We start from the raw sequence: 15186 nt of genomic DNA, 5'->3' as shown, positions 1-15186 counted from the left end.
GTCGCTATTTTCATTATTAAACACTTGCAGTCTGTATAATTCATAAACACAACTTAATTCTTTATAAATCTCTCCAACAGTGTAGCATTAGCCGTTAGCCACGGAGCACAGCCTCAAACTCATTCAGAATCAGAAGTAAACAATATAACAGTATACAATACTCACATAATCCGACACATGCATGACGAACACTTTGTAAAGATCAATTTTGAGGGTTATATTAGCTGTGTGAACTTTGTTAAGGCACTGTTTAAGGCAAGCACGAGCTCTGTGGGCGGAGAGCACGGGATTTAAAGGGGCCGCAGCATAAAATCGGCGCGTTTATAATAATGGCCCAAAATAGGCAGTTAAAAAAATTAATTAAAAAAAAATCTATGGGGTATTTTGAGCTGAAACTTCACAGACACATTCAGGGGACACCTTAGACTTATATTACATCTTTTAAAAACATAATCTAGGGCACCTTTAATGCTTTTCGGGTTTTGCACTTTGCAGACGGTCCCTTCAGACTTGTCTCTTTTAAGGAAAATTATGATGTAGCTCTTTGTCTACATTATTGGAAAGAGGTGTCGTTAACAATGTTTATTTCACGAGTTATTGATCCAGGAAGTTTGAATCTGTGAATATATCGCCAACTTTACTGAAGCAACAAAAAAATTGTCATATTTTAACCATTCAGTTCTTATGAGCTAGAGTTCAAACACAATATGTGAACCATAGCATTGAATATTTTGAAAAGAACACATACTGTAACAAAGAGCAATGCAATACGAATGTAGAGAAAATGGAAGATGATAAGATGAATTCTCAAAAAACTTGTTTTATTATTTTTGTTGTTTGCAGTGGGTGAATGGGAATATGTGTGTATAATGTTTGTGTGTGTTTGTTGGTGTGTTGTGTGTACTTGCTGTTTTTGATGCATATATGATTGTGTGCATATAGCATCAGGGCATCAGTGTGTGTGTGCGCGATTTTTTGTGTGTTTGTGTGATTTTGTGTGTGTGTGTTGCAGTGTATGCACTCATTTCACATTTGCTATGCTGTTTTTCACTAAAACTAATAAAAAAAAACTGAATGACAGCTTATGATCACAACATAGAAGACAAAAGTTTTGCAAAATCAGAAAAAAAAAGAAAACAATTTTTTTGATTAAGACCCAATGTCCATTGTGATGGACATCAAACTTCAAAAAAATCCTGTGTTCTTCAGCTCTGAAAGATTTTCAAATTAACTTTGAATATTATCACTTGATAGTATAAAGATTATAATAGGTGCAAGTTGATGATGCCATGAACATAGATCTTCATGTAAAAGATAAAAAAGGAGCTGCTCCTCCTCCTCCTGTCTAGTTGGTTAGTAATGCCTGTCTTTGGTGATGCCTGAAGCCCAATCAGATTAAGTTCTGGGTCATTCTTTCATTGTGATTGGTGGATCAGGGACTAATCAGTGACCAGGCAGTACTTACATTATAAAAACTTAAAATCTTATTGGTTTAAACCAAAATCCATGTGATGTCCATTCCAATGGACGCCAGGTCTGAAGGGGTTAATAACATGATTTGAATGGTGAAAGCGCCCCCTGGACGCAGCTGTGCGCATTGCCTTGTGTTGAGGTTGCATACTTCACATCCGGGTACTCTGTGCAGACAGCTCTACTAACGCGGATATGATGCACACTACATAGTGAAGAAGCACTGTTCCTACACAGCCCGTAAACGTAGTGTCTGTGCGACAGGGCTGTTTTTTTAAACTGGAGAGCGACATGGACAGAAACGCGGTGGTGAAAGTGGGCGCGATGGCGAGCGCCACTGTGTGCGCGCTGTTCGGAGGAGTCGTGTTCGCGCAGTACATGCTCACCAAAAAACAGAGAGCCGGGAAGAAAACCAAGATAATCGAAATGGTGAGCGCACATATTTTCACTCTGTGTCATGGCTTTCACACCCCGTTTACCCTGCGAGCGAGCGGCGCGTCAAATCAGGCTGTCTCGAGCCGAAGATTGACAGCTGTCTGTCTCCACTGAGCGTTATGATCGCGTGAGGGGTGCTGCCATCACGGGCCCGCGCGCGCGCGCCACTGTCGTCACTGTGAACGCAGATGGGCTGTAGAGGTCATTCCGCACCCCGATCTCTATTACTCAGAATAAATGATCATCTTTATGTATTTATAGTGTCTATTTCGTATTTATCTTTGCATATGTAAAGAATTAGCTTTTTACAGTTACTGCCTTATCAAATGCCTCTTAATTCAGACACTGCAGGATTAATGGAATGAACGTCATGTAAACTTACTTGAAAATCCAACAAAAAGAATGGCGTTAATGAACTACAATCCCATGAAGCTTTGCGAATGACAATCAAAGTAAAGATGATAAATAAATATAAAAATGTTGATTTAAAGATAATGCATATAGAAACAATATATTTGACATATATTCCACAATATACATGTACGCAAACATTTAAGCAGTTTGATTTTGTCATTATCGAATTATGTCATTGGCAGTGCGCGCCTCACGGGAGTGGGCGGAGCTAAAGAGCTATTTTAGCGGGATTTGCTTGTTTTGATTCTCTGATTGGTGGAGATTTTTGCAGAATCATGGGTAATGTAGTTTTTTACTGGGAATTTCGCTTTTAAGCATGATTCATTTAAAAAATAAGTTGAAACAATGCAGTCTGGCGGCTTCAACAAAGACATAGAGCCCAAAAACAAAATCAAGACTGTAAATGGGCATAACAGGTCCTCTTTAATATCTTTTACCTCTATTTTTTTCAGACCACACATTTTATTTTAGTTATAATGTATGAGTGACTTTTACAAGTTAGTGAAAAAAAACCCAAAAGCCTCTTATGGTTTTGTGTCAACAATAAACTAAAAAATGCTGGTTAAAAACAACACATGTTGGGTTGAAAATGGTCAAATATTTGACCCAACCTGCTGGGTAGTTTTATTTAACCCAACTATTGTTTAAAAAATGACTATATGTCTGGCTTAAAATGAACCCAAAATAATTACTAGAGGCAACAATAATAATCAAAAGATGAACACTTATTAATAAGCAATTTAATAAATGTTTATTGTTTAATTATTATTCATTAAACATTAATAAATGTCAATTTCCAAAATACTTTGGGTTCATTTTAAGCAAGAAATACAGTAATTTTTAAACAATAGTTGAGTTAAATAAAACTACCCAGCAGGCTGATCAAACATTTAACCCAAACGCTGGGTCTGTACATTTTGTTCATATGTCTTAAATATGATTTACTAATAAGTAGCTTTGCACAAAAAAAAAACAATGTCCAAGGGCTGAATTACAGAAAAATCACTCCCTAATTCTTGACTTAAAGGGTTAGTTCACCCAAAATGAAGTGACTGAAGATGTTTTTAACAAAACTTGAGAGATCCACTAAAACCTTCACGCTTCAAACTGTTCATAAACACAGACATTGGTAAACAAAATCCATACGGATCGAGTGGTTTTAATTCAAGTCTTCTGACGTGACACAGTGGCTCTAATGATGAACGGATCACATGCATAGAGCACATCAGATATGGTAAACGCTTCTTGCTCGACCCGTTGTGTGTTAATGCTGAGTATCAGTGAGCATGTTTGACTTTTGACCTTTGACAGGCTGCTGGGGGCATGTATTGAAACAATCAGTGTGTGATGATTAAAGCCCAACCTCATCGAAGGAATGTGTCTTATCAAAAACACGCCGGCATGTCACAGCATGACCGCTTATTATGAGCGGCGGAACAGCTTTACTGCTCTCCTATACATATGTGCAGTCAATTTCACTGGAGCTTCAATGACGTTCTGCTTATCATTTCTGTTTCTGACGTCCGGAAATAACTCGATGCATGATAGCAGAGCAGTCGAACCCTGACCTTATTGAACCACACAATCCACTCATGCCAGACACAAGGACACACGGTCAGCACACTTCTGTTATTAATGTAAGGTTAATGTTGAGTGTCACACAGATCACACTGCGCCTGAGCTTCACCTGTGCCGTTTGTGTTGGTTGTGATTTTGTAAGCTTTCTGTGTGTGTGTGTGTGTCTTTAAGAAGGGTGTTTGTGTCATGTGACTCCCTGCGGGGGTTTAGATTATGGGGTGTTGTCAGGTTTAAGGGAACGCCCCCTGTGTGGCAGCACAATATAAGCGTGTGTCAGACAAGAGACGTTTTCTTCTATGTTTGACACAGCGCCGGCCAGAGGACGAGGTATGCTTACATGCTGTTCACACACAAAGAGTTATTACTTGTGTCATGCACTTAATGTTTATGAGGCCAGCTTTATGTCATAAGATAAATCATAAGTGGGTGTTTTGCATGCTTGCAGTAGAGCAAACTGAGGTGCATTACTGACATGTTTTGCATGCGGTTGACTATAAATGTTTGCTGTAGCACTTCAGTGGGATCTGATTCATAAGTTCTGATTTGATAGATGTAAAATTAGTTTCCAAACCGGACAGTCTCTGTCTTGAGCAGTGTTGTAAATATGAGGGATCTGATTTCCATTCGGAGGGCCTGTGATGGGGGCTGGGGTGTTTTTAAGATCATGATCCAGTGTGTTCAGTGTATGTTGACCACTGTATTTTTGGAATAGAGACGAGGAGGGACTCGACCTTCACTGTGACTAATGACATGTCGACACTGTCACAATTATAGTCGGTTTAACCCTAAACTGTTTACCAGTGTACTGAAAGCATGGGGTTATTATCAGTAACTAAAACCATTAAAAACATTCTGTTTATGGGTATAAAATAAAATATAAATATTAGTTGAAAACTTAAACTTAACAAAAATCAACTGAAGCACTAAAATTATTATTAACTGTATTATATTATATTAACTGTAAATAAATAAACATTAAACTAATTAAACTTAAATAGTAATATTTGGTGGGGAAAAATGCCAAGAGCTCAACAGAATTACTAAAAATGTAACTAAAATTTACATGAAAATTAAAAATATAAAAATAAAAGCTAATTCACATATATAATAAAACTAAAATAACACTGTTTAAATATCTAATATTATGCAGCAAAAGCACGAGTTATGATACAAAACATTGTTTTAGAAATGTTAGAATGCATTGCAGTGCTTTTTAATAATTATAATAAATAGATATTACAATATATTTTGTTTATGGGAATAAAATAAAATTTAAATTAAAATGTAATTTTAGCTGAAAAAACTTAACCAAATGAAAAAATAGAAATGTTGCCTTGGCAATAAACTGAAAAACTAAAATTATTCATTTTAAATAAATAAACACTAAACTAATTAAACCTAAATAGTAATATATATTAAGCACATATTATTACTAAAATTTACATGAAAAAAGCTAATTCACAGTATTAAGTAACACTCCTCAAATATCTAATATTTATATTGCAGCCAAAGCAGCATGAATTATGAAACAAAACAGTGTTGTAGAAATATTAGAATGCATTGCAGTACATTTAAATAATTCTGCTGGGAGTTATTAGAGAATTGTAGCTGAAGCATGTTTACCTGTGAGATATCACAGTCTTTCTCTTCTGCCTCAGGGGATTTCTCCTAAAGACTGGAGCTAGTGTGTTTTTCTGCTTCTCGTCTGGCTCCTCCCTCTCTGCAGTGACATCAGCACAGCATTAGGGAGAGGGGAGGGGCTAATGAAGGCTTCATCTCATTGGTTGTTTGTGTCTGTGCAGATGCCAGAGTTTGAGAAGAGCACGGTTCACATCAGAGACCCTGAGCGGGTGGAGCAGATCATCTGCAGCCTCATTAAAGGTGGAGCGTCCAAACTGCAGGTAAAGAGCCTTCTGGGACTGAATGATGTATATATAGTGTAGCATCAGTCTGGAACTTGATCTAATGATCCATGACGTCTCTCCTTCTGTTCTTTAGATCATCACAGATTTTGATATGACGTTAAGCAGGTTTGCTGTCAATGGAAAACGCTGCCCAACATGTCATAGTGAGTAAAAAAACAACCCCTTTTTTTTTATTTTATTATTTTGCAACAAAGAACAAACAGAACTAAAATCTGCAATAAACGGGCTTTACCAAACAGCAAGTTAAAAAAAAACAAGGAAACATGAGGGCTTAAATACATGCACACAGGAAAACACATGATGACAACAACCAATGACAAAGCAGAACTGATTAACATGAACCAATGAAAAGACAGAACTGATAACAAGATAAATAACCCAATGAGAACATGACACATGAAGCAAAGGAAACACATGACACAAAACAGGGAACATAGATATGACAAATTTCAAAATAAAAGACATGAAAACATGAAACGAACAAACGCGACAAACACATTTACAAGCAACAAAATATTCTAAGAGGGTTACGATACATGAAACTCTGAAATGAACCAAAGTGTATTATTTTATTTTATAAGTATAACACCATAAAAGAGTCACGCATTTAACTTAAAAAAAAAATCTAATATATGTCAACATTGAAATGAAAAATTACATTTATGAATGTAAAATTTCATATGGAATATTAATAAAAAAAATTATAATCTTGAAAAAAAATTACAAATTTTTGGCTATACAGAAATCTGGAGATAAACCACCTCTTACAATTTTAGAAAAGTCAGTCTGAAACAAAACAATAAACTCAATTCCAAAATTAGTGGAAAATTGTTTCTTCAAATTGATGACAAAAGCATAAATTAGGTGAAATATTGTCATTAAACTTAATTAATGGGTAATAACATTCTCTTTTACTGAAATGTATCATTCCAAAAACTTGTTTAAAAAATAACCATTTCTGTCAGAATATACATTTGATGACACTGAGTTGAATTGACTGATATATTTGAGATCCAGTGATCTTTATGTGTTGCTTTCACAGATATCATTGACAACTGTAAGTTGGTGACAGAAGACTGTAGGAAGAAGGTATGTAAGATAAAGATATTTTTCCTTCTGTCACATTTCTTTAATAAAACACGAGCGTTTAAAGTTTGTGAAAATATATTTACTTGGTAAAAATGTCATTTTTCCAGCTGCTCCAGCTAAAGGAGACGTATTATCCTATAGAGATAGACCCTCATCTGACCATGGAGGAGAAATATCCATTTATGGTGGAGTGGTGAGTGACCAAACACACAGAAACACACCATAATAACCTGCAGGAAATGATCTTTCAAAATGTTAAAGTTCTGCTTTTGTTCCATCTTCATCTGTCTTTAGTGTGTAGTGTTGCTGTTTGAGCATGAAGAAGCTCTGCAAAGCTCCAGTTATTCTCTCTATCAGTGTCAGTGTTTCTGAAGAGCCCAGAAACAACATCAAGACTTTGAGAAAGAGCATAATATATCCTCTTTAATGAAATAAATGTGGTCTTTTTTCCTCAGGTATTTTAAGTCTCACACGTTATTGGTAGAACAGAGATTGGAGAAGGACAAACTCCCAGAGGTGGTGAGAGAGTCGGACGTCTGTCTAAGGTACAAACACATCCTCTCTCTGACATCATGATGATTCACAGATGATGATGTCTTTAACTTGTGTACTTGCATCAAACAATGGTTAGGTTCAATGTGCTTATTGTGTTGGTGTTGTTTTGTGAAACACTTTCAGATATTGTGGTATGGGTTGGTTTAAAGGTGCCCTAGAACGTTCTTTCACAAGATGTAATATAAGTCTAAGGTGTCCTCTGAATGTGTCTGTGAAGTTTCAGCTCAAAATACCCCATAGATTTTTTTTTTTTATTGATTTTTTTTTTTAACTGCCTATTTTGGGGCATCATTAACTATGCACCGATTCTGGCTGCGGCCCCTTTAATTCTCGTGACAATTCACAAATATCACTAAAAATATCATGCTATCATGGATCATGTCAGTTATTATTGCTCCATCTGCCATTTTTCACTATTGTTCTTGCTTGCTTACCTAGTCTGATGATTCAGCTGTGCACAGATCCAGACGTTAATACTGGCTGCCCTTGTCTAATGCCTTGAACATGGGCTGGCATATGCAAATATTGGGGCGTACATATTAATGATCCTGACTGTTACGTAACACCTGTTCTTCTGAGGTCTTTTAAACAAATGAGATTTACATAAGAAGGAGGAAACAATGGAGTTTGAGACTCACTGTATGTCATTTCCATGTACTGAACTCTTGTTATTCAACTATGCCAAGGTAAATTCAATTTTTGATTCTAGGGCACCTTTAAGGGTGGGTCAAGGTGTAAGAGAAGGTCAACAGTGTAATTATAGATGCAATTACAGAAATTAATTACATGCAGGTATTTTTAAATATAAATACAATGTAAAAACATGTATGTACACAAGTGAATTGTATCAAATTATTAATTTAATTGTTACATAGTAGTTAAAGACAGTTAGTGGTGGGTGAAGAACACAAGTCATGTATTTGAGTAAAAGTTCAAAAGTGCTTGATTTTAATGAACTTAAGTATTGAAAGTAAAAAGTACTGAGTGATGAACCATATATTTGTTCTAGTCAGAACTAGTCAGTGCTAATAAGAAAGATTAGTGCATAGAATTGAGAATTTTTATTTTTATTTTACTACCAACACTTATTATATACACTATCAAAACATTAAACTTTAATATACTAAATATCAGTTTAAGTTACTGATAATTCAAGCGTGCAAACAAGTAAAATAATAAACCATATAGTATTTCAAAAATGAGGAAAAACAAAATTTGTGTGAATATGTGGCAACAAATAGTATAAAAATATAATTTACAGATGTCACATGGGGTAAAAAAAAAAAAACCTTTTTAAGAGGAACGCTATGCAAACACATTTGTTTATAATCGCCATACAGACTTGATGCACAAATGTCCACATTTGAGCATTTCAATGCGCTGAAATGACAGATTTACTTCACAAGTAACTGACAGTCATAACCCAAATATGATATCACTGACAATAATCAGTACTGGAAATTATTAGTAGCTAACATTTCATGGCATCGGTTTCACACACATTCAAGCTCCAGCGATTGTTCTTGGCTCATTTTGACCGAATCATTGAATCAGTGAGTTGAGACTCAAGAACAGCTGCAATTGAATCACTCTGATTCACGAATGAATCATTCAGTGGGATTTGTGAACCAATTCAGCAGAACCGCTCTTGAGTCATTTCTTCAGTCTGAAATAACGAGGAACGATATGTTTCTATGGAATGTAGAGCAGTGTAAAGTACAATATTATGTACAAGTAAATGTTTCCCAAATTAAAAATACTCTGATAAAATGTACTTAAGCACAGAAATGACTGTCCACAACTGTACTTTATCGTAAAGTGGGACCCAGTCTTACACTGTGGACACCAAATGAACATGCACTAGAATTGGGCAGCTTTGGTGTCATTAGATCTCTACACCGAAAGCAGAATGAGTGTCCGAGATGTTGATCTTCAGCATGTGTGTGACAGGGAAGGGTACGAGCAGTTCTTTGACCGGCTGCACCAGCACAGCGTTCCTGTCTTCATCTTTTCGGCGGGTCTGGGAGACGTGCTGGAGGAAATCATCAGACAGGCGGGCGTCTACCACACCAACGTCAAAGTCGTGTCCAACTTCATGGACTTCGATGATAACGTGAGTCTCTGGCCTTCATAAATACCCTCGTTTCACACTATCCTCACGTGTGCGTTTGCCGGGGATGATCGTCGTGTGATCGGGATCTTCTCTGTCTCGCAGGGGGTTCTGAAAGGCTTCAAAGGAGAGCTGATCCATGTTTACAACAAGCATGACGGTGCCCTGAGGAACACTGAGTATTTCAAACAACTGAAGGACAACGGGAACATCATTCTGCTAGGAGACTCGCTCGGCGATCTCAACATGGCGGACGGTGTTCCCAACGTGGAGAACATCCTCAAGATCGGCTTTCTCAATGACAAGGTGCTGATTGACTTTCTCTTCGCTCTGTTGTTTTTTAGTTGGTTTCACTGATTCACTGATGTTGTGTTTCACAGGTAGAGGAACTGTTGGAAAAGTACATGGACTCTTACGATATTGTCCTGGTGAGGGATGAAACACTTGAAGTGCCTAATTCCATACTACAGAAGATCTTGTAGCTGAGGAAAAGACTCAGATTCCAGGATGTTCAGAGTCTCCTGGATAATTCCAGCGCTGAGGCCGGCCTTCATCTGCCCTCACGAGCCGCACATACTCCTCTTTGACCTTTTTAAAGTTCTGTCCCCCTGTCATAATGAACTATTTTAATAAACGCATACATCTCGGCGTAAACGTGTATCTGAAAAAAATACATCACATAATTTGCATATCGGTAAAATTATTGTTTGTAGTATTTTTGATATGGAAATGTTTGCAATAAAAGTTGGGACTGTGAACAGTTCGAAGCCCAGCTGAAGTATCACGTGCACTTCGTTCTGACGTGCACTTTCAGAGTCTGTTACAGTTCTCATGGAACGTGTGCTTCACATCAGTGTGCAGGCTGCATGCACAGATCAACATTAAAGCCATGATGTTTAATGTTTTGTGTGATTTGTCCTGTGAGAGTGTTTTAGCATTAATGACAATGAGTGTCAAAATCTGCACAGCCTCCTGATCACCTGTGAGGAAGGCAATAAAGGCGTTTTCTCCTGAGGGTTTGATTCTATTAGATAATGCATGCATGAATGAGAAATGTTTATGCAAAGCTGACAATAACTGAAAAAAAGAAAGAAAAGGTTAAAATTGGCAATTCTTGTTTTTGTATTTTAATGGAATATTGCAGTGTTTATTCTAAAAGATTTACATCATTATTGTTTTAAATTCGTGTTTCTTGTAATCTTGAATCAGAATAAATTCTGACATCTCTGATGACGAGGGCGGGGCAACCTGTCACTCACATGAGATCCACCAATAGCAAACCACAACCATCCAATCAATTCCCCACAGACAAAATCAAGCCCCGCCCTACATTTCTTCTTGTTTGAAAAGCGTTTCACTCGATATACGACACTATGGAGAAGAAAAGACCAGTGCAACTTCACTTTCATGATGACTTTAACAGTGAAATAAGCAGCTGTATGCAAATAGAGGGTGTAAATCATGAGAATGCTAAAAACACACTATTGCTCTCTCTAGGCCCATTTTGTCAGATCAATATAAAGTCAATTTAGGTAAAATAAAAACTAATCATTAATTTGCAAGTACATGTCAGCTAACTCTCAGAGTGACTTTTAGGGTTCATAAAATAAGTTGACATATACACTATACCAGTCAAAAGTTGGAAACATTACTATGTTTTTGAACAAAGTCTCTTATGCTCATTAAGGCTGCATTTATTTCATGATAAATACAGAAAAAACAATAATATTGTGAAATATTATTACAATTTAGAATTATGGTTTTCTATTTTAATATACTTTTAAATATAATTTATTCCTTCAGTGTCACATGATCCTTCAGAAATCATTCTACAAACCCGATTCCAAAAAAGTTGGGACACTGTACACATTGTGAATAAAAAAGGAATGCAATAATTTACAAATCTCATAAATTTTATTCACAATAGAATATAGATAACATATCAAATGTTGAAAGTGAGACATTTTGAAATGTCATGCCAAATATTGGCTCATTTTGGATTTCATGAGAGCTACACATTACAAAAAAAGTTGGGACAGGTAGCAATAAGAGGCCAGAAAAGTTAAATGTACATATAAGGAACAGCTGGAGGACCAATTTGCAACTTATTAGGTCAATTGGCAACATGATTGGATATAAAAAGAGCCTCTCAGAGTGGCAGTGTCTCTCAGAAGTCAAGATGGGCAGAGGATCACCAATTCCCCCAATGCTGCGTCGAAAAATAGTGGAGCGATATCAGAAAGGTGTTTCTCAGAGAAAAATTGCGAAGAGTTTGAAGTTATCATCATCTACAGTGCATAATATCATCCAAAGATTCAGAGAATCTGGAACAATCTCTGTGCGTAAGGGTCAAGGCCGGAAAACCATACTGGATGCCCGTGATCTCGGGCTCTTAGACGGCACTGCATCACATACAGGAATGTTACTGTAATGGAAATCACAACATGGGCTCAGGAATACTTCCAGAAAACATTGTCGGTGAACACAATCCACCGTGCCATTCGCCGTTGCCGGCTAAAACTCTATAGGTCCAAAAAGAAGCCATATCTAAACATGATCCAGAAGCGCAGGCGTTTTCTCTGGGCCAAGGCTCATTTAAAATGGACTGTGGCAAAGTGGAAAACTGTTCTGTGGTCAGACAAAATTTGAAGTTCTTTATGGAAAACTGGGACGCCATGTCATCCGGACTAAAGAGGACAAGGACAACCCAAGTTGTTATCAGCGCTCAGTTCAGAAGCCTGCATCTCTGATGGTATGGGGTTGCATGAGTGCGTGTGGCATGGGCAGCTTACACATCTGGAAAGGCACCATCAATGCTGAAAGGTATATCCAAGTTCTAGAACAACATATGCCCCCATCCAGACATCGTCTCTTTCAGGGAAGACCTTGCATTTTCCAACATGACAATGCCCAGACCACATACTGCATCAATTACAACATCATGGCTGCGTAGAAGAAGGATCTGGATACTGAAATGGCCAGCCTGCAGTCCAGATCTTTCACCCATAGAAAACATTTGCCGCATCATAAAGAGGAAGATGCGACAAAGAAGACCTAAGACAGTTGAGCAACTAGAAGCCTGTATTAGACAAGAATGGGACAACATTCCTATTCCTAAACTTGAGCAACTTGTCTCCTCAGTCCCCAGACTGTTATAAAAAGAAGAGGGGATGCCACACAGTGGTAAACATGGCCTTGTCCCAACTTTTTTGAGATGTGTTGATGCCATGAAATTTAAAATCAACTTATTTTTCCCTTAAAATTATACATTTTCTCAGTTTAAACATTTGATATGTCATCTATGTTGTATTCTGAATAAAATATTGAAATTTGAAACTTCCACATCATTGCATTCTGTTTTTATTCACAATTTGTACAGTGTCCCAACTTTTTTGGAATCGGGTTTGTAATATGATGATTTATTATCAATGTTGGAAACAGTTGTGCTGCTTAATATTATTTTATAACCTGTGATACTTTTTCAGGATTCTTTGATTAATAAAAGGTTTAAAAAATATCAGCATTTATTTAAATTAGAAATCTTTTGTAACAATATACACTACCGTTCAAAAGTTTGGGGTCAGTAATTTTTTGAAAGAAATTAATACTTTTATTCAGCACGGATGTGTTAAATTGATAAAAAGTGATAGTAAAGATTTATATTGTTAGAAAATATTTCTATTTTGAATAAATTCTGTTCTTTTTAACCTTTTACTCATCAATGAATCGTGAAAAAAAAGTATCACAGTTTCCAAAAAATATTAAGCAGCTGTTTCCAACATTGATAATAACTGAGTATTAATATTATTATATTATTGCATATCATAATGATTTCTGAAGGATCATGTGACACTGAAGACTGGAGTAATGATGCTGAAAATTCAGCTTTGATCACAGGAATAAATTATATTTTAAAGTATATTAAAATAGAAAACCCCAATTTTAAATTGTAATAATATTTCACATTATTGTTTTTTCTGTATTTATTATGAAAAAAATGCAACCTTAATAAGCATAAGAGACTTTGTTCAACTCTCAGTGTATATGGTTTTTTAAGATATATCATCATAATATTTTTGGCTACTTTAAGCTGATTGCTGTAAAGTAATTGATTTAAACTCATTTCCAGGGTTCTGCCAGTAGTGGGCCACTCGTGCTCCGGCAACAGTGGGGAAGAGTGAGCATAGAGGAAGTGGAACACAGCCGCGAGTGAACAGGCGATTCGTTCACTTAAATGATTCATTTTAAAACACCGATTCGTTCATCTAACATCAGAAAGTGGAGTGAAATCATGTCGATGAGTGTGAGGAGAATGGGTTCATGTGTTCACGCTACATGGTGTTGCTTTGTTTGCTAGCTGCCTGTTTAATTATCAAAAATCTGTTTAGGTGCACGACTGGTTCGTGTTTAGTAGTAGTATTAGTTAGCTAGCTGTTTAGTGCACCTTGCTTGCTTGTTTAACCCTTTCCAGACGTTGACATTCACATTGTAATTGCCTTTAAAACTAACTAACTATAGTTTATCGAGTCTAATGACCTATAAGCAGGCTGGATAAGATTTATATGCACAACATAACGCTGTCATGTCGTTAATGGTATTATACAGTAAGGAAAAAACGCATTGAATGTTCTTGTCTTTTCAGCACATCACAATTAAGCAGAGAGGACAAGAGCCTCGGCCTCATCGCTGCCATGCAGATGCTTCTTTATTCACTTGCCCCTTCTGCTCAACTGATGTCTGTAAGCCAAGACAGTACCATCAAATAATGACCCATATAGCTGGACATAAACTGAGGGCGGTGGAATATGGAGGTGAGTCTCTTTGGGAATACTTTATAATAATGCTGTAATCGCAACTAAAGTAGTTAACATGCATAATATACTAAAAACACTTTTACAGCATCCATAAATGTTGGTTAACCCTTATGGGGATGTTTTCATCCACTATGGGGTGTTTTTGAGTCTTAATTTGGCCACAACTTTCTCTGTGTGCAAATGGAATGATTTTTGGTTCCAAATCTTATTTTGATACATATTTTGGGAAAATGCTTTGAAAATTTAAAAAACCTCAAAAATACACTGTGGGCAAATTCACTACCCTTTAGTTATGTTCGGGATGAAAACATCCACTAAATTAAACTGCTGTAAAAATGTATCAGATAATTTTTTTTTTTTTTTTTTTTTTTTTTGCATAAATCTGTTAATCAATCTCAGTCCTGATCAAAACTACTAAATGTTTTTTAAAAAATACAGGATTTTTACTCTTTAATTGCCAAGTTTATAAATGATGTCACTGATTTGGGGGAAAAACACACACAAAATGACTTATTTTCAATATAAAAAGTGATTGTGGACTGGATATTTTTTTACCTTTTATCACAGTCTTGGGCATGTCAAAGATTAGTAACAACATTGGCTTTGATGCATTGTTAGTTTTTGTGCAGCATCAGATTTTAATTTTTTCTCCCTCATTTACTGTTCGTGGCTATTTTTGCCCCATTGACTTCCATTATAACAACATTTTTTTGATTGCAAAGCCATGACACCATATAATCATGCATTCTTGATTATTAGTGGTTTTCCCTGTTGGGAAGAGGTAAAATTTGTAATT

The 15186-nt window shown here is 36.3% G+C and overlaps 1 protein-coding gene across 2 annotated transcripts; it reads left to right on the top strand.

Moving 5' to 3' along the window:
- The first annotated feature begins 1636 nt into the window (after positions 1 to 1636).
- nt5c3a (5'-nucleotidase, cytosolic IIIA) lies at positions 1637 to 10476 on the top strand. Of its 2 annotated transcripts, none has more exons than XM_048152815.1 (9): positions 1637 to 1899; positions 5700 to 5798; positions 5896 to 5965; positions 6865 to 6911; positions 7019 to 7104; positions 7367 to 7456; positions 9417 to 9579; positions 9682 to 9882; positions 9957 to 10476. In XM_048152815.1, the coding sequence occupies exons 1-9, from the start codon at positions 1762 to 1764 to the stop codon at positions 10056 to 10058; spliced, it is 996 nt and encodes a 331-aa protein (XP_048008772.1). In that variant the 5' UTR covers positions 1637 to 1761; the 3' UTR covers positions 10059 to 10476. The 2 variants fall into 2 exon arrangements, with proteins under 2 accessions (XP_048008772.1, XP_048008773.1); XM_048152816.1 differs by lacking the exon at positions 1637 to 1899 and adding an exon at positions 4116 to 4224.
- Positions 10477 to 15186: the final 4710 nt, after the last annotated feature.

Source organism: Megalobrama amblycephala, linkage group LG13, assembly GCF_018812025.1.
Source record: "Megalobrama amblycephala isolate DHTTF-2021 linkage group LG13, ASM1881202v1, whole genome shotgun sequence".
NCBI lineage: Eukaryota > Metazoa > Chordata > Actinopteri > Cypriniformes > Xenocyprididae > Megalobrama > Megalobrama amblycephala.
Note: the sequence above shows the minus strand (reverse complement) of the source record. Positions and strands in the feature narration are given on the sequence as shown.